Below are 25000 nucleotides of genomic sequence, written 5' to 3'. Positions count from 1 at the left end.
CCTTACAGGTTCACATCAGCAGCAAGAGAGTGCCATGTTTTGGTGCATGATATATTCTAGGCATAGCAGGTGAATGATTTATGTTTTAAAATTTATTCTTTATACAAAACAATAGCCAATCATAGCACTACATGTCTCTTTCCTCCCTCAGGCAATGCCCCAGGGCATGTGTGTGGGCATGAGGGTTCCTTAAAAAGAACAGCATAAATTGTAATGTCATGACATGAATAACACATCACCCAAAGCCACAATTAAGTTAGCCATGATGTGAGGCCACTATCAACTGTGTGCTTTTATCAATGTAAATCATCTTCAAAACATTAGTACCAATCAACAACAAAACTGTTCTCACCTCGTCATCAGTGGGGGGTGCCATATGAGGGTCCAGTGCAATGTTGCATGAGGGAATGATCATGTTGATCTCATTAGTCAACTGCCGTCGCAACTTCCTAATCTCAATGATGCCCTTGTGTCTAGTGGTACAGTAGAAAAAAAATTATATTCAGTTTACATTCCAAATACATGGCACTGTTAATTCATGGCATAAGTTCATCCCACAACCCTTGAAAGAAAACTGTTAATATCAGTTTTATACACATAAAATTAAAAAAAAAAAAATCTTAACCCATATGCCATACATAAAAAAAATGTGAAAATAAAATAAAACTAAGAATACCAGAAAGTACTAACCTCAATCCATTTTTCTCACACCATTCCCTATCGCTGCCCTGATACTCAGCAGCTCCCACTGCCCGCAGGAGAACCATAGCATCCCCAAGGCTTCGGGAGTTTCCAGTGCTAGCCCAAGAGAGCCTCAAATTCTGCCACCTCTTCCGAGTTTCTGGAGTGACAGGTACAAACAATTGAAATAAGGAAATGGCCTCATTGTTTAACCCATTCCTGACAAGGTCATGTGTGCAGATGTCATAACATACCACTTGGTCTGTGGGGTATGACTGTACATTAGAGTGTGTGGAGCAGGAAGTTCCACTACATGTAGCGGACTCCCATGCCGTGTTTGGACATTGCCAGAAATCACCAGAGTTTATGATGTTCAGAGATTTCTGTTACCCATCAGCATTGGGTAAAAAAGTAAAATCATACTAAAAATTACTATAGTTTTGCTTTTAAGAAAAGGAAAAACTACAAGATATAAAATGAAAAAGGGACATAGCTTCACCTTTTGAAAGTCCCTATACTAATGGTAAAATTGACTAAAGAATTAACTATTTGCTTGAAAATACTAGGCATTGGAAAGAAACTGCAATAGTCAACAGAACTGGAGAAGGTGTAGACCAATACAGAAATTGACTGAATGTAAGGGATCAAGATGGTAAAAAAAATCTTTGAATTTTAAGTACAGTTTAGCAGTCACAATTTGAAAAAAAAAAATAACAAGTAGAGAACACCATAAACAATGATACTGAATTATTTTTGGCTAACAAATTAACAAATAAATGTTACAATACCAAATGCTATGGAGTCGAGCTAAGAGCTAATAACTGGAAGAAAAGACCAAGCTCAGACAGCATTATCAGCAGTAAAGAAAGATATCAAGATACTTGTGTCAATTATGGCTTGAAGAGGCTGGAAATGTAAGACAATGGACATAAAAACAGCTTTTTTATGAAAATATTTTTAGTTCTCCCAGAAGATGCTGGACGCCCTAAAGATACAGTACAGAAACTTAATAAATGTTTGTATAGATTAAATGAATGTTACAAGATCATGGTATCACACAGTCAGAACCTTCCTTGTCAAATTATAATGTAAACAAAAAAATAATTGCACTAGTTCCTACTGGTAAAATGAAAAGTATCTGTCAGGTGAGCTTACTGTGTATATAAATGGTTGTATCTAAGAAGGATTATAAGCATCTGAAACTTGTTTGTAGCAAAAATAAAGGTGAGTTACAAATAGGACAATAGACAGATGGGGTTTTCATGTTCACAGGATCAGAAGTTAGTCAAGAATATATGTATCATATACCATCACCTGACTGCAATCTTGAAGAAATTAAAAGCTTAAAAACTATGGTTGGACAATAAGGTTGGGTAAGTGCACATACTTGACCCATTATGAACTGCTTGAGCCAAGTTATATTATGAATAATACTATAGTAAAAGGATAATTCAAACTAATAAAAGTATAAAAAAACTAGGAATGGCAGAATGCAGCCTGAAGTATCCAGAATTAAGTTGACATAAAGAAAGTGGAATTATAAGTAGTTAATTGATGTATTTCTTGCTAATCTCCCCGACATTTTAACCCTTATCCGACGGGTAGTATTCATATTGGCCCTGACCTCGCTGCCGAGGGCTTATATCGTCGCCCTAGCATGCGTGACCACTCATGCCAAATACCAGCATCCCATGCCGTTTCTTCGTAATACTACGAAGATATGTTGTATTTTCAGTTTTCATTATTTTTTAAAGTCTCTATTTGCCAAACTTTCTAATAAATCGAGACTGAAGGGTATTTTTGTTATATAGACTCCAATATTGATCATTATTCGGTCTATAGTCCGAATAAAATAAGCAGTGTGCGGCATCATGGAGTTGAAATCGTCGGTTTGTTACATTTTTTTTTTTGTTGTTGTTGTTGCATGGTAAAAATCAGTGTTAAAACCAACTTAATCACACTTTCACTGACAAAAAAATAATCTTTTGCCGTGATTGTAACAAAAAAAAAAACTCATGGCATGTCCATACATACTCTATGGCATGTGCGTACGTGCACCCGGCAGATGGTCCCGCCATGTCATGGCATGTACGTACATGCCACCCGTCAGCAATAGGTTAATACTAAGAGCCTATGTTGTATTTTCAGTATTATTATTTTCTAAGGTCTCTATTTGCCATATTTCCTGATAAATCAAGACTGTAGGATATTTTTGTTGTTATATAGACTCCATAGTTGATCATTATTCGCTCTATAGTCTGAATAAAATAAGCAGTGTGTGGTATCATGGAGTTGAAACGTAGTTTTTTTTTTTTTTTTTTTTTTTTTTTTTTTTTTTTTTTTTCAAGTTATTTTATAAGATAAACTTTAGTTTCAACAGGTTTATATTATCACTTCCATATAGATATCATCTTATTTTCAGTGTTATTATAAATAGGTAATTTTTTTCTTTTTTTTTCTTTTTTTTCTTTTTCTTTTTTTACCAAAATACATATTGGTATTTTCATGTGGTTTTACAGCATGCCATGGCATGTACATATATGCCACCCGTCGGGATAGGGTTAAAGAGAATAGCAATAGCTCTCCAACTGCATGGGAAGCAAATAAAATTAGAAGAGCAGTTAAAGGTACTCTTACTGCAAACACTTTAGCAGCATTTAAATTTGTTGATTCATCCTATTACTTAGGTAGTATACTACTAGAGATTCCATTTCCGTCACATGGTTAAGAATATCATTCCTATCACATGTCAACTAAGAACAGGTTTTGTTGCATTCAAAGAATTAGTCAAAGGCCTGGTCAATCTTGCATGTCAAGAATCATACAAACAATCTTCAGACTGTTTCACAATAAGACAAGTTAACCGTGACAGGCAAACTGATATCACTGTGAAAGGAAAACTTGAAATGTAACTTGATGGGGAAATATAAACCATGCTCATAATTGAGAAATGTCCATATCTTAATATTTTATAACACCAAACACAAACACAACAAAAAACTCACCATTCACATTAGCCTTGGAGTCCAACGGTGTTTCAATTAAGACTTCCTGCACTGTTAGAGCAGCCACGATAGCAACTGTGTATGGGAGGAGGTTGTGCTGGTGACTGAGGGCAAGCATTTTACCATATCTTGGAGCAAGGGGGAATGCTGCCATTGCCCTGCCTAAGGGTGTGATGTAACTAAGGTCTGAAAGAATACGAGTACAATGGTAATTAGACAAAATGAGAAGAAATGTCATTTTTTGAAAGTGAGAAAATATAGTGTTCGGGACAAGGGGAATAATATAAAAATAAAATATAAAAGTACTACTTCCTCTTCTTGCACACTTGAGAAGTCAATAAAAAATACTACATTCAAACTGTGTATAGAATTTAGGCATTCTATCATTATGACACAAATTCCTAGGAAATATATCATCATAAAAATAACAATTCTACATAATACTTGAACTTCAACATCAACAACATGAGAGACAACAAAGAAATAAGCACCTTTATGCACCACCATATTTAAATTTTTTCTTTTTTTGCGAGGAATTGTAGCAGGGACTTCCTTTGATATCAACTCACTCTCATCCAAACCTCCCAGGGTTATGAGACGCTTTATGCCAGTACGAACCTGAGACATTCAGGGAATTAATTAATAAATGCATTCTGGAAAGGTATTAGAGTAAAAAGTGTTTTTCTTTATACTTTTCCTTCTATTGTATATGGCTGTTAATTCAGTGTTCATTTACTAGTTATCCTATTGCATTGAAATGATCTAGCCTCCATTCTCCACTTCTTTTCCCTGCTTATTTCATAGAAACAATATGAACACCTCTAACTGCCAAAAACCTAGTCAAAAATAATTGACTGCATTACATTAATATCTGGTTTCATTTGTAAGATCACAGATAAAAAAGAAGTTCCATGAGTCTGCAGCATATATCAAGAAATCCCATTACATACATATATTTGCACAATTTACACACACAGTAAAATAAATCTCATCTACATGTATAATCATCTTCATATACAATTCACGCAAAAGTTGACAAAAAAATTTCACCTGCAAGTAATTTAAATACAAGTAATAAAAAACACTATTACTAAACAGCCAGGAGTTAACACAGTTTAAACAGACAGAAAAATCAAATACCCATTCTCTCAGCTGAAAAAAAAATTCCCCCCCCCCCCCCCCCAATCACCTGCAGCTGGTCTGGTGGTGTTGGAAACGGGAAGTTAATGACAGGTAGATTCATGGACTTCATGACCAGCACAAGGTCATCTATGGGACGTCGCTGGATCTCTGGCGTTGCAAACTTCTGAAACTCGTCATTGAACACAGCCGATGAGTATAGTCTATAGCAGTGTCCTGGAGCAGTTCGGCCAGCTCGGCCAGCCCTCTGATTGGCTGAGGCTTGGGCAATCCAAGTCACATGGAACATCGAGACCCCTGTAACTTTATCGTAGACCTGTGTTGGGAAAAGAGCAAGACTCAGAACAAAATGTATGGAGATATGTTCATAATAAAAAATGAACAAAATGCATGGGAACAATGAACATTATATGGGGTGAAAATATCAGATCAAAGTAGCTTAACATGTCATAATCAAACCTATGAGTCCATAAATAAACTAAAATTTAGACTTGATTTAATAGAATTAATAGTATATATACATATATATATATATATATATATATATATATATATATATATATATAATATATTATATATATTATATATATATATTATTATAATATATATATATATTATATACATATATATATATATTATATATATATATATATATATATATATATATATATATATATATATATATATATATATATATATATTTCTTTTTATTAATTCCCTGCCTCACCTTTTCCTTCACTTTTCCAGTGTCAATAACATATTTGATGTTAGGGATTGTCAGAGATGTTTCAGCAACATTGGTAGCAACCACACACATTCCGCATACCCTCTGGTGGAGGTTGGAACACCTATCAATGATACAAAAGTATAATGAATATAACGTCTATTGATAAGTAGAAGTTATTAAGAGAGATGGATATATAAATAAGTAGCCACAGAGAGAAAGATAGAAATACACAAGGATACTGGACATACAGAAAGACTGATACAGGTAGACAAATAGATGTATAAAGACATAAATAGATTAAAAGATAAATATACAGACACAAATAAATATAGGTACAGTTATGGATAGATACAGATACAGATATATATGGAGAGTGATCTAGATAGAGGATGATATACAACCTTTATATATGCACAGATATACAGTATAAAACACCCTATGCAGTAACATAACAGTGTATATATAGATAACTAAATATATACCATACAGCTATAATAAACTTTATTTAAACAAAACGCAAAAAAACAAAATCAACACCTAACAGCAACCTAAATCCAAATTAACAGCAACCCAGCCTCAAATGACCTACCATCTGCTGTTTCTCTGGGGGCAGCATAGAGTACAGCGGCACCACCCACATGGGCTGTTCGGGTTCACCTCCCTTGCCTTCCTCTTCCCCTTCATCATCTTCGTCTAAGTCTAAGTCACTGTCATCTCGGTCATCTGCTCCTCTGTCCTCTAATTCTGGGAGAAAATCATCTACTTCGCCTTCTGCATCATCAGGGAAGGCTGATACAAAGCTGGATTGGAGAAATTATGTGATGGGTTAGAAAACTGTGTTAGAAATAGTGTTTAAAAGTGCTGGGACTGCTTGGGGAAGATATCCTCTAATCTAAATACATGATTCTTTTGGAAAAATATTGCAAATATAAAAAGAATGCCAAAATATCAATAAAAGTCACTAAGTAATACAAGAAAACAAAATGACCAAAAGAAACTTCTACAAAGTGTATGATAACTAATCTTTCACTCATCTAAACAAACAACTCAAATTCATATACTCACTCCTCCAGTTTTACTTTGGGCAACACAATTTTCTGAAGCTGGCCAGATTTTTGTTTTTCCTTCTTGGCCTTTAGCTCTTCCTTCTTCCGCCGATATGCACTCTTTTTGATTTCACTGTTGTTGCCAGAATGAGTGGGAAAGGTTGAGCGAAGTTTACGCACTACAGTGTTTACTTCCTGCTGACCTGAAGAGAGAGAGAGGGAAGAATCTATGAAAGATCATAAATCAGTTACTATTTTCTGAATTTCCTGGTTGTATCTCAAATCCTGTTCTTTTCTGTTCTTCCTCCTTAATTCTTTCTTCCCTTTTTCCTTCCTCTAGTTCATTCTCTATTCCTCCTTCTTCCCCTCTTTCTTCTCTTTTAACTTCATCTTCACTTTCTCTGTAACATTCTCTTTCCCCTTTTCCTCATCTTCCTCCTCTTCCTCTTCCCCTCCCCCTCCTTTTCTTGCTCCTCTTTCACCCTTTCCACACCCCCTCCACCTCCACCTCCACCTCCTCCATTTTACCCACCTGTTAAGAAGATGAGAATTCCTCCATCAGGAAGTTGACGATGAATTTTACAAGCTTTCTTATACGCTTCTCCTACGTAGTCTTCATTTGTCCGCTTGTTGTAGTGAATTGTCACATCAAACATTCTTGCATCAACCTGGTGAAGTTTAATCACTGAATAGAGAACTGCATAGTACATATTGTGGCTTTCTCAATTTTACCAGAAAAAAAAACATCTTATAGAACCAAATATTTAAGTCAACTATATAATTTTCTAATTCAACTATAGAAAAAAAAAATAAAAAAAAAAAAAAAATAAATAAATAAATAAAATATAATATATAATATAATATATATACATATATAATATATAATATATAATAATATATATATATATATATACATATATATAATATATACATATATATATTAAAATAGTATATATATATATATATTATATATATATATATATATATATTATATATATATATATATATATATATATATATATATATATATATATATATATTATATATATATATATATATATATATATATATATCCCAAGTCAATAGCAAAGTCATATTATATGAAGAAAATAAAACACTGCGTAAAAAAAATCTAACCCATTGGCACCAGTTACATGTGATGTTCACTGTACTTTTAATTATCAGTTTTCTGTAAACATAGATTGCTTCAAGACTATTATTCACTAAAGTTATTAACCCCTTGGATCTGGATGCTACACTGCCTGCATGTGGCCCAAAATGCAGGCACATTAGGCTTATTTGAGCGTCCACTCAGGAGTTATCCAGAGCGTACACTAACACTTGTGTGGGTGATAAGACTCCATGCCACCCCTTTACAATATTATTTTCTCTTTTTCTGCATAAGTGTTTTTAGCTTTTTTGCCATTTTCCAATATTTATATTTATCTATTGATTTACTTTATCCAGATGGTAAAGGACTGTTTTTCTTACACATACTCCATAACATCTCTCTAGGCAGTCCATAAGTCAGTGCAATAATTAACATTTTTTTTTTTTTTTTTTTTTTTTTTTTTTTTTTTTTTTTTTTTTTTTTTTTTTTTTCAATTTTCTGTAATGCAACCTGCATGGCTGGTCATGGTGGACAGGAATAGGATCCTGAAAATGGAAATAGCATCCTCCATGGAGCCAGCACTCTTCCAATCATGGTTCACAGATGTACATTCCATATTCATTTATCAATATAAATAATGGAAAAGCCCTTTCCTAAAAGCTCACTGAGTCTTATCACCTTCCAAGAGCTTTGTGCACATATGGTGAGTCATTCCCATCACTCCGGCCTTAGCCGATTCTCTGACGCAAGTTCAGTTATCAGCCCAACAATTCCCTGATGAATGTCACGTCATCTGCCCTTCAAGCCCAATTTGTTTATGACGTGATGGTCATGTCATCCGGACCAAACAATATTAACCCATTGGATCCAGGTGCTTCATATCTGGCACATAGTACAAATTCCAGACATTAAGCCCACTCAAGTGATGCCTCTCTCAGGTGTGTGTCTTTTAGGCTAGGCCCACACAAACACTATTACCTCCTATTTGCTATGTAATTAGCTCTTATTCAGCATTTGCCCTTTTCTGGAGTCTATATTTGTCATATGTTATGCTGTATCAAGATGGTAATATAGCCTGTTTTTTTTTCCTTCGGGTAGTCTAAATTTCTGTGTAATGTGTTACTTGTCTTATTTTTTCATATTTTGGTAGTATTCCATTTTCTGCAATAGGTTAATGTGCATGAAAAGAGTGTCCTCAATGGAGACAGCACTCTTCCAGGAATTGCTCACAGATGGTACATACCACTTTCATTTAACAGTAAAATTAATGTAGGAGCCCCTTCCAAAATACCCATCAAGTCTAATTTCCCTCCAAGAGTTTTGTGCACTAACAGCAAGACATCCCCTTCATCCACCCACTGCCAACCATATTTCATCATTAGCATCATCCTTTACCATCAGCCTTAATTTTTCATGATGACACATTCCCGTCATCTGCCACTCGGACAAATTTTTTTATGATATAACATCCACATCACCTGGATCCATTGGGTAAATAGTAATGAAAATAAACTCTTTGTTTCAGAAAATTTGAGGAATGGGGTAAATAGGTAAAAATGAGAAGGCCTAGTTACTGGCTCCTTGTGAGCAAGCATTTCTGGAGTTAATTGTAAGTAAAATTATAAAATCGCAGTGACCAGTGCATTAACATGTGCTCCCAGATTGAAAGGACTAACATACATTTATAAAAATAGACAACTTCAATAATCTCAATAACTTTAGTAATCTTAAGAACAATAACTTTCACTTTAATATCTTTATATCTTTAATGAATTTTTAAAATCACCCCATGGAAAAAAACAAAAAATAAAGCAAACCTTCATGATAGGGGGTTTGGGCTCCTTAAAGAGCCGGACATTGTCAGTGAAATCCTCAACTCTAAGAGTGGCTGACATGATGACTAGTTTCAGAGGTTTTCCCTTGGCTTGCCGTCTAGGGATGATACGTGAGAGGATGCCAATCAGGATGTCAGAAAACACACTGCGCTCATGAGCTTCATCGATTATGATGACTGAGTACTTCTTCAGGGTTGGGTCCTATTAGAGTAGAAAAAATTATGTATTCTGTCTGGAATTACTCAAGACTTTTCTTTTCATCAATGTGAATGAACACTCAATAACTCTGCATAATCAACTGCCTCAAAGTATATTCAGTCTGTATTGTTAAATCCTGCTAACATGATGGTGTTACATACTTAGTACTGGTTTTAATATTTAATCAGCTTAAGAAGACTGAAGTAGAGTTATCTAAAATTACTAATTACTTTTCAGTCTTTAAATCAGCTTTCATTCATATGCTAGGGGCATACCCCTGTGAATTAAATACCTGTCATTCTAAATAATAACCTGATAAACAACAAAACTGTTGTAATCCATCATCCATATTCTCCATGCTCTAAGTCAACGTTAATCACAAACCATGCCCTTATACATTACAAAAGGCTTCTTACTAATCGCAAACCCTCACCCACCTTCTGTATCTCTTTGAGCAATACTCCGTCAGTCATGAATTTAATCTTTGTTTCTGGAGTGGAGTTGCCCTCAAACCTGATCTGGTATGAGACTTGGTCCGAAGAGAGGTTCATTTCATGGCCAACACGCTGTGACATGGCAATTGCAGCCACACGCCGAGGCTCTGTCACTCCAATCATTTTACCATCACTATGAAGGAGTTAATGAAATGAAATAGAAAAAATTGGTTTTGTCTCTGAACATCTTTGCACATACTAATACATACATAGTACAGTTACTCATGGAAAAGAATGAGTTTTTAAGGTTTGGGGTTCATAGAAGTCCTTCATGAGAGGATAAATGGATTTTTTTTTTTTACTATAGACACTCTTTTTCTAAATGAAATTACTTTTGAAAAAATATAACAAATGTCTGAAATCTTTACTATCCTATATAAAGAATGTGAATCACCTCCATCGACCTTAGGCATGCACAATTTCCCTTTCTGATCCCACCAATTGGTGCAAAATAAATCACAAAAATTTATCATATCTTTTGTGTTTTACATACAGAGCAATAAACCCCACTTTTAGATTTTGTATGCAGAGTAATATATAACAAAACACTGGAAAAAGGGGAAAAAAAGACCATTCACTCACCTGGTATAACCTGCCTCATAAAGGAATTGCGGCACTTGCGTTGTCTTTCCACTGCCTGTTGCACCCACAATGACAGTGACAGGATTTTCATTAATAGCCTCCATGATGGCCTGCTCCTCAGACAAAACTGGCAGTTTGAGACGGCTAGCCTGCACCTCTGGCAATCGGTTGAGCATGACAAAGACTGCAGGCTTTGCTGGCACTACCTGGGCTTTCTTCTTCACTTCTTTGGGTTCTTCTCCCTGTTCTGTGGCTTTGGGACCTTCAGTTGTGTCTTTGTCTGTTACTTCCTCTTCTTTCTTCACTTCTTCAACTTCACCATTCTCTTCTTTGCTTCCATCACCATTCTCTGTTACCTGATCTTCTTCTACATTTTCTTCTTCCTCCTCTCCTTCTTCATCTTCTTCATCATCTTCACTCTCCTCACTGCTTGACATTTCCTGTTCATTAAATGAAACAGTGAAAAGGTGAACATTAACCTTTAAAACAAATCTGTGATTCACAATTAGTCTAACCTTTTGTGGTTTAAGTGTGATCAGCATGATTCATTGTCAAGGTATACAGAAATTAAACTAGAAAATACATTTAGTAATCTACTGCTAATCAACAATATTGTTGCATCTCTACCTCCTGTAAAAAAGGTAACTTTCAAAACTTTTTGTTTACTAAGACCACAATTCCACATGGAGTTCAACAGTGCTGTATGATAAATTCATTAATATTTTAGAATGCAATCCCATAATACAATGGTACAACCAAGAATACCAGAGTCAATACTGAAACCTTTTACTAGAAATAACAAACTAAACTATGTTCTCTCTCTCTCTCTCTCTCTCTCTCTCTCTCTCTCTCTCTCTCTCTCTCTCTCTCTCTCTCTCTCTCTCTCTCTTCTCTCTCTCTCTCTCTCTCTCTCTCTCACCCCAAGCCTGACCACTGTGGGGTCCCTGCGCTTCTTCTCCTTCTCCCCATCATCCTCCATTGCTTTCTTGCGTTTCCTGCCTTTGATGACACTGACAACTCTCCCCCCTTCCTCCTCAACCTCCTGTTTGGTGAGAAGCATGAAGTCTTCCGACAGGTACTTCTTCCTTCCCAGCGTCTGTGTTGACTGGAGCTGTGTCAGGAGAGCCAGGTCCTTGGGACTGGCCTGGACCTTCTCCAGTGCTTCTATCAGTTCACTTCTCTGCAGAGAATAAAAGTCAAGTTAATTCAAAGGTGAAAAATATATCAAAACAAGTTTGTGTAACAGAAAGAGAACAATGAGCAAAAAATCAAAATGCTATATCAAAATCCCAAACTTTTAACCAGTTTGTCTTAGTGCAGAAAAATTGATGTCTATTAAATGAATTCCATTTAGTTCTGCTTTGGGAAATATTAAAAATCTTATCTATAGGGCTATAAATATTAGAGTTTGCTATGTGGTGCAATGGTAGTGGTCTCATCAAGCAATCTTGCTGACTCTCATTCAATTCCCACAGCACAAGTGCATAGTAACCCCTGTCATTCCTTGCACACTGGGTTATTTAGATGCAAAATTAAACAAACAACCAGTCGCACCAAGAATAACCATTGTAACAAATGGAATAAAACTAAATTAATATATTCATTATTATTATTATATTTTATCATTCTAAATTGTATAACTATTAGATTAAGCAATTTCTAAACTAGCATGCAATTCATAATTAGCCTATATCTGTTATTCCAATATCAATTCTGACCCTTACTAGTCTTTCCTGTTATATTCTAAAATTATTAAAAACCACTTCTTTGTTAGCTTTCTTAGTCAGTATCAAACTTTGATACAGTTGGTCATAAAGTAGAAGTAATTATAGGCCTATACTTCTATATACACAAAAAGACTTCTGTAATGGACTTACCTTGGCTTTTTTCTTCTTTTGGTCAACAATTTTTTCCAAAAGTTTCCTCTTCTTCTTTGAGAGTAGTTTGACTGGGGCAGCATTTTTGTCCCGTAATTTCTTTGTTGCTCGTTTCTTTGATGGCAGAACCAAGGCGTTCGCTGTATCATATGTTTCTGCTTCAGCATTTTCAAATTCCACCTTAATCTGAAATACAGAGTTGTTGTTTTCCCATAAAACATTCTAATTAGTTAAGAAAGGAGAATTACCTGGTAGTTGGATTTACCAAAATCAACTAAGGGCACAGATGATGATGATGATGATGATGATGATGATGATGATGATGATGATGATGATGATGATGATGATGATGATGATGATGATGATGATGATGATGATGATGATGATGATGATGATGATGATGATGATGATGATGATGATGAATGATGATGATGATGATGATGATGATGATGATGATGATGATGATGATGATGATGATGATGATAACAATAATAATACGATAAATAATAATAATAAAAATAATACATAATACATACTAAAAATAATAATAATATAAAATAATAATAACTAATATAAAATACATAATAATAATAAAAAAAACAAACTAATACAAACAACACACATAACACAACACAAACAAAACACATACACATAACAATACACAATAACAAACAATAACAATAACACATAACATAACATAACAATAACAATAACAATACACACATAACAATACACAATAAAACAATAACACATAAATAAAATAAACAACATAATAAAATAATAATAATAAAATAAAATATAAAACATAAAATATAATAATATAATAATATATAATATATAAAAATACATAATAATAAAAATAATAATAATGAATAATGGATAATAATAATAATAATAAATAATAATAATATAATAATAATATAATAATATATATAATGATAGACATAATACAATAAAAAATACTAATAATAATATACATAGTAAGTAATATATACATAATACAAATAATATAATAATATAATAATCAATAATCTATATTACATACAACTAATAATATAATAAAATAATAACAATGAGTACATGTAACATATTGTAAGCATTACTAATACATAATATAATCAATAATAATCATCAAACTAATACATATAATACATAATAATCAATAATATATATATATAATAACTACATATATACTCAAATAACTAAAAACAATGAATACTAATAATAAAAATACAAACATACATACATTTATCATATATGATATATACATAATAATATAAATAAATATAACATATAAACAAAATAACAAATATATAAAAACTATTAATAATACTTATTACATTACAACAAGCACTTAACCACTATACCACTAATCAAACAACACAATATTACTCATCACAATATACTACATATAATATACATCACTACAATCAACATCATATCATTTAAAATATACATATATATATATATATATATATACATATAGATATATATTAATTTATACATATAAATATTATATATACACAGATACTAACACATATATACATATACATATATATATACACACACACACAAGCACGCACGCACGCACACACACACACACACACACACACACACACACACACACACACACACACACACACACGCACGCACGCACGCACGCACGCACGCACGCACGCACGCACGCACGCACACATATAGATAGATAGATAGATAGAGAGATAGATATATAGATACACAGACAAAGACATAGATAGATAGACATATAGAAAGATACATACATACATACATATATATATACATACATACACAGACAGATAGATAGATACATAGACACAAACACAAACACACACACACACACACACACACACACACACACACACACACACACACACACACACACACACACACATATATATATAGCTATATAGCTATATAGCTATATAGCTATACAGATATAAAGACATATAGACATATAGATATATAGGCATATAGATATATAGGGATATAATATAGACATATAGACATATAGACATATAGATATATAGATAAACAGATACACAGATATATAGATATATAGATATATAGATATATAGCTATATAGATATGGATATGGATGTGGATATGGATATGGATATGGATATGGATATAGATGTGGATGTGGATGTGGATGTGGATGTGGATGTGAATATGAATATGAATATGGATATGGATATAAATAAATAAATAAACAATTAATACATAAATGAATACAAATACAGGAATTACCAGAAAGATATAGAATATACATGGTGGAGGTTTGTTAGTCTACCACAGAAATATTGGTGATATATCAACAATCCTTCATTACAGTCCTATTTGTAAAAAAAAAAAAAGGGGGGGGGTGGCTATGTTTACCATATTGTAATGCGATGTCTATGACTATTTTATCTGAAATTCTCAAACTCTGCTGTAATCACAGTACTGAATCAGTTACTATATTGTCTACTACAGGGGGCTGTGCCCACTGCCACCCCACCTGCCCAGGAAAACAAAGAATCCTCCACATATTCACGGCAGAAGAGGGCGTCAGAGACACTCAGCATTGGGCATTCTTGCATTATGGTCATGTGGTCTACCCTACCATGGGTAGAGCAAAAATTAAACACTGCGCACATGTAACCTCTACCCTACCATGGGTAGAGCAAAAATTAAACACTGCGCACATGTAACCAGAATTCCCATAAAACTAGTTAATAGATATCTTATTACATTACCATAAATATAGTCACTCTAAAAAGTAAAACCATCAGAAGACTTATACATGGTCAATCACAATAATACACTGGATTTCTCTTACCCTGTAAAACACATATATGCTGCAGAAATTCCCCTTTCCTCTACAAATTGAAAGTTACTCTGGAAATTAAGTCTCAGCTTTATTATGGCAGAACCAATGTGCTCAGGGTTTGCTTGCCTTTGCTGGAGAATGATAGGCATACAGGCCATACTTGATAATGTACATTGGTCACAAAAGCAGCCATCAACTGATCGCCTGGAACCTAAATATCTCCCATTTATAGGCTAGGGAGGATGAGTGTCCTAAAAATTACTCGAGTTTAATATAATGACTCACTGTTTCCAATTTCCTTTACCAAATATATCCTAAATTTACCTAGAATACTACATGCTCTCAACATATATCGAGGTCAATAACGCCACAATTAGTCAATGCGCATGGAGAGGCCACATAAGAAAAGAGTATAAGTTGTGTTTTGCAAGACGATAAGTTCAGACCTCATGGTCTCTATGTCTGACGTCTACCGAATAATCTATATTATTTTTCATTTTTTATGATCCAGTTAGCTTCCGAACTCTCAGCTTGCTCTAATTTTCAGGTAATCAAACCATCCAAAATAGCTTACCTTCTTCTGTTTTGATTCATCTGCTACCACAGTAGGACGCTCTCTGTACTTTTGCCTTGCCCTACCCATTTTGGTGTTTTAGAAAAGTTTTTAGTTTATAAAAATAGTATAGCATCCAGCCCCACGTATGTATACCAACCACACTGTCGTCACATGGGTTTGTTTACATCCAGCAGTAGGGGATACGGACTAAATATTTATGAAAAATATATTTGTTGAATGCATATAGGTATATATATATATATATATATATATATATATATATATATATATATATATATAAAAGTGTGAGTGTGTGTGTGTGTGTGTGTGTGTGTGTGTGTGTGTGTGTGTGTGTGTGTGTGTGTGTGTGTGTGTGTGTGTGTGTGTGTGTGTGTGTGTATGTGTGTGTGTGTGTGTGTGAGTGTGTGTGTGTATTGCGGCAATGATTTTTAATGAATGGCTAGCAATTACCAATAATGTTATTTGGGATGACTTAAATAAAGGTTTTGATAAAATAATTTACGCTCTGGCTGTTTTATCCCATGTAGGTCAGTGGTATCGTCCCCACAAACCATACTCCTTTTTATATGTAAGTGAAAATCCAATTAGGAGTTTGGTAATGATTACCTGAATTCAACATGTTTGGAGAAAATAGCTGTATAATCATCATCAGTGCCAACATCAGTGCCTTGATAAAACAAGAAAAAAATGTCCAGAATTAATAGTGGCATTTTAGTACTATATATCTGCATTATGGATGAGATGATGTTGCTGGTTGCGGTGTGTGATTCGAGGCTGCTGTCAGTGAGACATTATTCATCAAGGGGGAAGGAAAGCTGACAGATCAGTTTTTCCATATTGTTTGCGTTGTTTCTAATTGTTTTCTGAAATGGCCTTGTTCTTTCAAAGTTAGAAAAGGATTTGCGCAAACGATTCCTCTCAGATTTTTCTTCTAACGATGAACACACACATTCACGCGCACACACACACACACGCACGCACGCACGTACGCACGCACGCACGCACGCACACACACACACACACACACACACACACACACACACACACACACACACACACACGCATATATATATATATATATATATATATATATATATATATATATTATATATATATATATATATAATGTGTGTGTGTGTTTGTGTGTGTGTGTCTGTGAATATATATATATATATATATATATATATATATATATATATATATATATATATATATAAATATATATATATATATATATATATATATATATATATATATATATATGAGTATGTATGCATATATTATGCATAGGAGCATATGTAAAGGTGTATGCTTGCATGTGCAGGTGTACGAAAGTGAACATATTCGTAGTTCTTAGGGCATTTGCGGGTGAACAACTATATCTGCACTAGGTGAACATACGCATAAATGAAATCAGTGTATAAAATATAATCACACACACACACATATATATATGCACTTCTGATACCCAAGCCCATGCTCACGGGAGTATACCCTGGTGTACTGAGCAGGCCCGTGCGTTTCTGCTCAGAAGTCCACACAAGACGGGGCTAACCCTGCTGGAGTGGCTTATCAGTCGCATCCCCGGCTAAACTACTCCCCCTTCCATCAAGATACACTAAGCCAGTAAGTGTGTGTGTGTGTGTGGGGGGGTTACTCGGCCGTCTATCTCTCTCTCTCTCTCTCTCTCAAAAAAAAAAAAAAAAAAAAAAAAAAAAAAAAAAAAAAAAAAAACGACTGCACAAACAGAACAACGGCCCTCAATCCCCGGAGGCGAAGGAGCCCCTGGTTACGGCGGCGATTAAGATCGCTCCAATGCAATCCAATGCTAAAAACTTCTAGTTAAAAACAGGCCGCCCCGCGTATTGCACGTATAATATAAGGACAATGAGAACTGAATCCGACTTACTAGCATTACTTGAGGAACTCTCCTTTATTAAATGGAATGATGTCGAACTCTTTGAAGTTAGTAGACTAGGCGAAGAACAGAAGATAATAAATGGTGGACACGTGCTCTATTGGAGAGGTAAAGCCCAGGGTAGCAAGCAGGAATTAGGGGTAGGTTCTTAGTTTACAAACGTTTAGAAAAGAATATCGTGAATTCTATAGTACAAGCGAAAAAAGTAGCTTCAGTAACAATAAAAGTAAATAATAGGTACAACTTAAAGATTGTTCAAGTCTATGCTTCAACCTGCAGCCACAGTGGTGAAGAGATAGAGAGCTTCTATGAAGAAGTTCATTTAGCCAGCGAAAGAGTAAATACCCATTTCACAATAATTATGGGAGATTTTAATGCAAAATAAGGTAAAAAGGCAGGAGTAACCGTAATGGGGAATCATGGAACAGGTACTTGGAATGAGAGGGGGCAAATTCTAATCGATTTTGCGGAGGCTCGATCACTCAATATAATGAATACATTCTTTAAAAAAGACTAGAGCGGAAGTGGACATGAAAGTAGCCATCTGACATCAAAAACGAAATTGAATTCATGATTTCAAATAGGCGCGATATAGTAAAAAAAAAAAAAAAAAAAAAAAAAAAAAAAGAGGAAGTTATTAATAAAGTAAATGTTGGCAGCGAATGGTCAAAGGCCAAATTAATTACACCTCAGAAGGGAAAGGAGTAAACTCATACGAAAACCGCAGCCAAATTTATCTAACTTGAAGACCAGAGCAACAGAATTTAACCCTAACATCCAAAACAGGAATTCAATTCTCAGCGACGAAGATCTCAACATTGAATAAATTAACAAACAGTTCAATGACACATTAAAGGAATCTGCACTTGAAGTAGGCGGTAAAACGTCAAGCAAAGCTCCAGCAAGCTCTCGGTAGAAACTAAATGGCTTATGCAAAAACGTAGGGTCATGAAAGTATCGTCAAACAGGAACAAAATAGAATTAGCTGAACTAACAAAGACTATAAATGAAAAGAAGAGAGATGTACAGAAATTCAATACTCAAATAATAAATGAGACACCAGCATGAGAACAGCTAAAAGGAGACTTGGAATTGGGAGAAATGTAATGTGTGACATATAATAAGAATGAAATCATAAGAGTAGTGAAAGACTTTTACAGGGATCTATACAACTCAAATGAACAGCTACGGATAGAAGCGAACGCGGTAACTAGAGACGTACTAACATCAGAAAAAAAAGAACGCTTAAAGAAATAAAAAAGCGCTTAAAGGCATGAGGAAGAGGGAAAACACCAGGTGAAGACGGAATTAGTATAGACCTTATAATAGATGCAGGAGAAAGTGCAACAGTGAAACTAGCCAATCTTTTTTAACAAATGCCTTCTCGACGGAAAAACTCCGAAAGCCTGGAATATTGCAACAATTATTTTGATACCTAAAAAGGGGGATAGAAAGAATCTGAAAAACTACCGACCTATAACCGACCTCCTTTCAGTTGCTTACAAACTGTTTACAAAAGTCATCACAACTCACATTTCTGACGGTCTGGATTCTAACCAGCCTAGAGAACAAGCAGGCTTCCGCAGTGGATTCTCAGCAACAAACCACATCCACACGCTCACCCAAATAAGAGAAAAAATAAACAAATATAGGAAACCCCTGTGTGTGGCATTCATCGATTACGAAATGGCATTTGTCTCTGTACAAATAACAGCAGTACTAGAAGCTATTCGAAGACAGGGAGTAGGTATATTGTAAAATATTGGAAGACATATACACGAAGATGGGACAGCAACCATCAAGCTCCACATGGAAACCGATAAAATACCAAATAAATAAAGGTGTTAGACAGTGGATACCATTTCATCAAAACTGTTTACAGCTTACCTTGAGGAAATATTCAAGAAGCTAGAATGGGACGGAAACGGTATCAAATGGGAGACGAATACCTAAACAATATAAGATTTGCAGATGATATTGTTTTCTTCAGTGAAACTGCAAATGAAATGCAGCAACAAGAAAAAGACTAAGATTATGTTCAACAGTAGAGCTCAATTCGAACAGATACAGTTGGTAGTGGCCAACTATATATACCCAAGGCAACTCGTACAGACAAACACACCTAGCAAAGAGGAAATTAAGGGACGCATCAGTCTAGGCTAGAACGCCTTCGGCAGACACAGTATACTAAGAGGCTCCTTGCCATTATGTTTAAAAAAAAGTCTAACTAATGCGTCCCCCAGTTATGACCTATCGATCAGAAACATGGACTACAACCAAATTACTGGAGAGGGAACAAATAAGTGCCCAGATGGAATTAGCCTAAGAGATCGGATGAGGGCGACGTGGATCAGGGAACAGACATAAGTGGAAGACATACTTGGAAGCATAAAAAAAGGCAATGGACAGGTCATATATGTGTGAGACAGGACGACATATATGTATATATATGGATATGTATTTATATGTGTGTGCATGTGTACGTGTTTGTGTGTGTGTGTGTGTGTTTGTGTGTGCGTGCGTGTGTGCGTGCATGTGTGTGTGTGTGTGTGTGTGTGTGTAGCTAGTATTAATTCTGGAAGCCAGTAGTATCACAGTTGAACAAAGAACAAACTGGCGGTAAGCTTTTAATCATAAAGTTATCATATAGGCTTAGAAAAGGTTCAAAAGGCAGCAGCTTTCGGTCTCAGCGTGATGCGACTGCACTGATATGAAGTTCAGCGCCAAATCCAAATCTAGAATATTCTTATAAGCCTTTTTCACTTTTTTTTTTTTTTTTTTTTGGTTTACACCGATCTGAATCTCATTCTGCTATGGAAATTTTAAACAAGAGGGGGCAGAGGAAGACTAAGATTTGTGTGTGTGTGTGTGTGTATGTGTATGTGTAAAGAGAATGGGAGATATATGGAAACATTTAAATTTAGTCGTTTTGTGTGTGTGTGTGTGTGGCTTTGTGCAGTTTTATGGACACTGTGGCAATTTGTGCTCTAAAAGTGTTGTTTTAGATATTACAGACTTAATGGGGTTAGCTGGTAGTAGATGCGCCACTTTTCCTTTGCCCAAAGTATTCTCACATCAACCATTAAACATATGAAGGAGGAAATAAACAACAACACGTCTTTATTTTCTTCAAAGATATATAATGTACAAAAAAAGAAAAGAAATATATATGTGTGTATATATATATTAATAATAAAAACCTTATACGGTTCTCGACTTTATTTTCTTTTTCTTTCGGGAGAAGAGATACATCGATTTTTTTTTATAATATTTATTGATAGTACAAAATAGCGAGCACACACTTGGCTCATGAGTCCGGCGGTGCTTTTCACCTGGATATTATCTTATTTATGGTCAAGAAACTTCTAAACCTCTTAACTCATCTATTTGAACACCTCCCTAATAATTCATAACTCTTTTTGAAGAGTTATGAATCATTTTTGGGCTTGGCTAATAGCGAGGCAGCTTCTCGAAGTTTCTTTCCTTTTTATCTCTTGCTATCTTATATCTTAAACAAAAGAAGAGAGACGAGCGAACGAGTGGAAAGTCACCGTTTTCTTCTAGGAAATCAAGATCTTATATTCCTCTAGTTGTTGTTGTTCCACTTTTTTTTATTGTTCTGGTGTTTGGTGTTGTTTTTACTTCATTATTCTCTTTTTTTCCGTAGGCGTTTGATGGCAAGGATCAGCTGATCTGGGAAGGTGACCGTCCGATGCTAGTCTCCGGTAGTCTTCCAGTTTCCCATTTTCTTTGACGTTCTTTTTTCATAGCATGAACGATGTATAAAAAGAAAACTATATAAAGGTGACTTAAAATCCACTGGCGTTAGTTTAAAAATGAGACAGATAAAATGACGATTACCTAAACAACGAAAAAAGGACGAGAACAAGACAAAAAAAATAATGGTGATATTAATAAGATCATTTGTTAGTTTTTGATATTAATTTGTTTTTTGCTTCACTCCACATCCCTTGTTCGGGCTCGTGACGTCACAAACTGAACATTCTCGGGAGATGTTGACTTTTTAAAATTAATTTTATTTTGTGTAATTAACTGATTTTAATAATATTTGGGAGTTACTCTTCATCATCATCATCGTCGTCATCATCATCGTCATCATCATCATCCTCGTCATCATCACCATCATCATCCTCATCATCATCACCATCGTCATCATCATCATCTTCATCATCATCATCCTCATCATCTTCATCGTCGTCGTCCCCGTCCCCGTCGTCGTCGTCGTCGTCATCATCCCCGTCCCCGTCGTCGTCATCATCATCATCATCGTCGTCATCATCATCATCATCATCAATGTCGTCGTCATCATCATCATCATCACTGTAGAGAATGCGGACAAGATAAATAATTCTGAAGATGAAATGTGGTGCCTCTCCTTCTGTCTACCCCCTATGCTACTTCTCCGTCGACCCATTATTTTGCTTTTCTCTCTCTATCTATCACTCTGCCTCTTTCTCTCTGCCCATTATTCCATTTATCTGGATAGCTATAATTCTGTTTCTTTTGCCTGTTATCCTGATTATCTCACTATCTACCTATCATCTATATTTATCTATCTGTGTGTGTGTGTGTGTGTGTGTGTGTGTGTGTGCGTGTGCGTGTGCGTGTGCGTGTGCGTGTGCGTGTGCGTGTGCGTGTGCATGTGCGTGTGCGTGTGCGTGTGCGTGGGTGTGGGCGTGGGTGTATGTATGTTTGTTTATAATTATCTACCTATATATCTAACTATATACTAACAACACATTAGAATTACACACAAAAATTCCCTACTCATATATGTGGAACATTTCATATATAATTAATCAATAAGTGCCAAATGTAATGGAAACCGAATAGAAGTCAAACTATGCTGCATAACACAACTACTGATTGAATGATCAAATCCAAACTTCCATCTATCATCTATCTATAGCTCAGACAGCCAACCTAACTTACTGAAACATTTGAATGGATAAGTAAATGCTAAATGAAGTAAATGTTGTTTGTTACTATTATCATAAGACCTCTTCATCTACGTAAAATAGCTAACTTCTCTGACCTTCAAAACACTACATTATTATTCAACAAACGAAAAATTCGAAAGCACACCAATTAAAGCATAACTATTACCAATACTAGAGCCAATGACAGTGGCTCTAGTATTAGTGGTATTAACATTAACCTAACCTAACCTACAACCAATCAACAGTTATTATTAATTTATTAATTGATTGTCAATTAGCTATGAATGGAACACCTATTCATCTAAACTATCATCTAAGACTGATAATAATTACCAACTAGATACGACTAGAAATTAGACAAGACTAGAAACCTGCCAGAAACCTACTTACTAGCTAAGAATAGAAACCAATTAATTTGATCCAATCTACTAATTACCCAAGACTAGAAACCCCAGCTGGAGCTTAATAAGTGTAACTAATTAGCATACACGAAACACTAATTATGAGCGCCGCTAAATCTCAAAAATAACTGAAATACTGCCAATACCTAAATAACAATCAGCAATGTCTCCTACCCGCTACTAAACAAATACTATTTACTTAATTAATCTAAATTGCGACCCCGATCAAAGTATACTCACTCGTCATCATCATCATCAAAGATGTCCCAGGCCGAGGTGCGTGCGAACAGCACCATCATGGCCATCAGTAAAGACAACAACGCCCTGAAAGGAAAAGACAAAATGGTGAATAAATAACGAGTAGGTGTGATAAACAAATAAATAAATAACAGCAAGGAGACCTTAAAAAACGAAATGTAGAAGAGCAGAAATGAGAAGTGGTAAAAAAACGTGAACATAAAAAAAAAATTAAACTGACGAGGACAAGTGCATATAAAAATAGACAAAGGTATGAATAAGAAATAATGATAATACGATAATAAGCAGACTGATAAATGGGATATGCAAATTGATATAAATAAGAAATTTGCAATATATTGGGAAAGAGTAAATTGATCGATAATTATACGGATAATAAGATAACAATATAAATGTAAAGAACAAACAAGATATTGAAGCAGAGAATGTAAAGAAAGAAAGAAAAAACAGTTAAGCAAGAAAGTGAATTCGTAAATTCGTGAGTACTTTCATCTTGGCGACGGCAGGAGGCATTTGGTTCGACGGTGAAAACAACTGTACTAAATATACATTAAAAAAAGAGAGGAAAGAATGTGTGGACTCAGTATTTAATGCGACTGTAAAAGTGACCCTGTTCTTTGTTCTCCGTGGAAATAACTTTCATCCCTGATTAATTGACTTTTTTTTTATAGAATCTTCCGAATAATTCACAAGAAAATTTAAGCAGAAAGGCCAGAAAATAATATGAAATATAAAAATAGATAAAAGATCATTTGTCATTTTTTCACCTTTTCATAATAATAATACGACTTATTACTGAATCACGAAAAAATACTGAAATTATTTTTAGAATGGCATTGGTAAAACGGACAGCGTTGCTATAGGTATAATAGTGAGGCGCAGGTATTACAAAAGATTGCATAAATGTGCATTACCTGTTATTATAAATATTCTGTTGAAATTATTGAAATTATCTTACATCGTATACATCTTACCCACACTCAGAAGACATCATTTTCATTTTTTTTTCTTTCTTAGAATGTAGAGAAGACATATAGGTTAAATATCGCCTTTAAAACTGCGCATTTCTGCCTTCAGCTGAAAATAAACGACGGGCGCGAGACATCAAGGAACGAATTCATGTTATATTTCCTCGGACATCTTCCAGCCTTTGGGTTTATTCTTGCTTAATAGTTTAATCTCAGAAAAAAAAGTCATTGCGCAGTTATATATTTTCGTGTTTTTGAGGAAGTTATAATATAAAATATTAATTCCATGGCATTCGGGGCTGTCAATTTTGACATATTCGGCAGCTATCTTTGCATATAAAAAAATTAGGATATATTTGCTATCTCAGAGAGCGAGAGAGAGAAGAAAAAA

General features: G+C 34.7%; 2 protein-coding genes across 2 annotated transcripts in view; both read right to left on the bottom strand.

Moving 5' to 3' along the window:
• LOC119589631 (probable ATP-dependent RNA helicase DHX37) overlaps positions 1 to 16269 on the bottom strand; it is a 25817-nt gene extending 9548 nt beyond the window's left edge. Inside the window, 16 exon segments of the mRNA XM_037938226.1 lie at positions 353 to 473; positions 691 to 841; positions 3687 to 3872; positions 4178 to 4304; positions 4876 to 5142; positions 5554 to 5643; positions 5645 to 5674; positions 6143 to 6353; positions 6619 to 6802; positions 7132 to 7267; positions 9528 to 9746; positions 10181 to 10370; positions 10820 to 11259; positions 11739 to 11999; positions 12697 to 12882; positions 16101 to 16269. Of these exon segments, the coding sequence (XP_037794154.1) occupies positions 353 to 473; positions 691 to 841; positions 3687 to 3872; positions 4178 to 4304; positions 4876 to 5142; positions 5554 to 5643; positions 5645 to 5674; positions 6143 to 6353; positions 6619 to 6802; positions 7132 to 7267; positions 9528 to 9746; positions 10181 to 10370; positions 10820 to 11259; positions 11739 to 11999; positions 12697 to 12882; positions 16101 to 16169 (2868 nt within the window). The 5' untranslated portion in view covers positions 16170 to 16269.
• Positions 16270 to 21465: 5196 nt separating this feature from the next.
• On the bottom strand, positions 21466 to 23750 carry LOC119590024 (prostatic spermine-binding protein-like). The gene is made up of 2 exons (XM_037938748.1): positions 23624 to 23750; positions 21466 to 22362 (listed from the first exon to the last, which is right to left on the bottom strand). Exons 1-2 carry the CDS (start codon positions 23686 to 23688, stop codon positions 22098 to 22100), a joined length of 330 nt encoding a protein of 109 aa, XP_037794676.1. The 5' UTR covers positions 23689 to 23750; the 3' UTR covers positions 21466 to 22097.
• Positions 23751 to 25000: the final 1250 nt, after the last annotated feature.

Source organism: Penaeus monodon, chromosome 26, assembly GCF_015228065.2.
Source record: "Penaeus monodon isolate SGIC_2016 chromosome 26, NSTDA_Pmon_1, whole genome shotgun sequence".
Taxonomy (NCBI): Eukaryota; Metazoa; Arthropoda; class Malacostraca; order Decapoda; family Penaeidae; genus Penaeus; species Penaeus monodon.
This window is presented reverse-complemented; position numbering and strand designations above follow the sequence as displayed.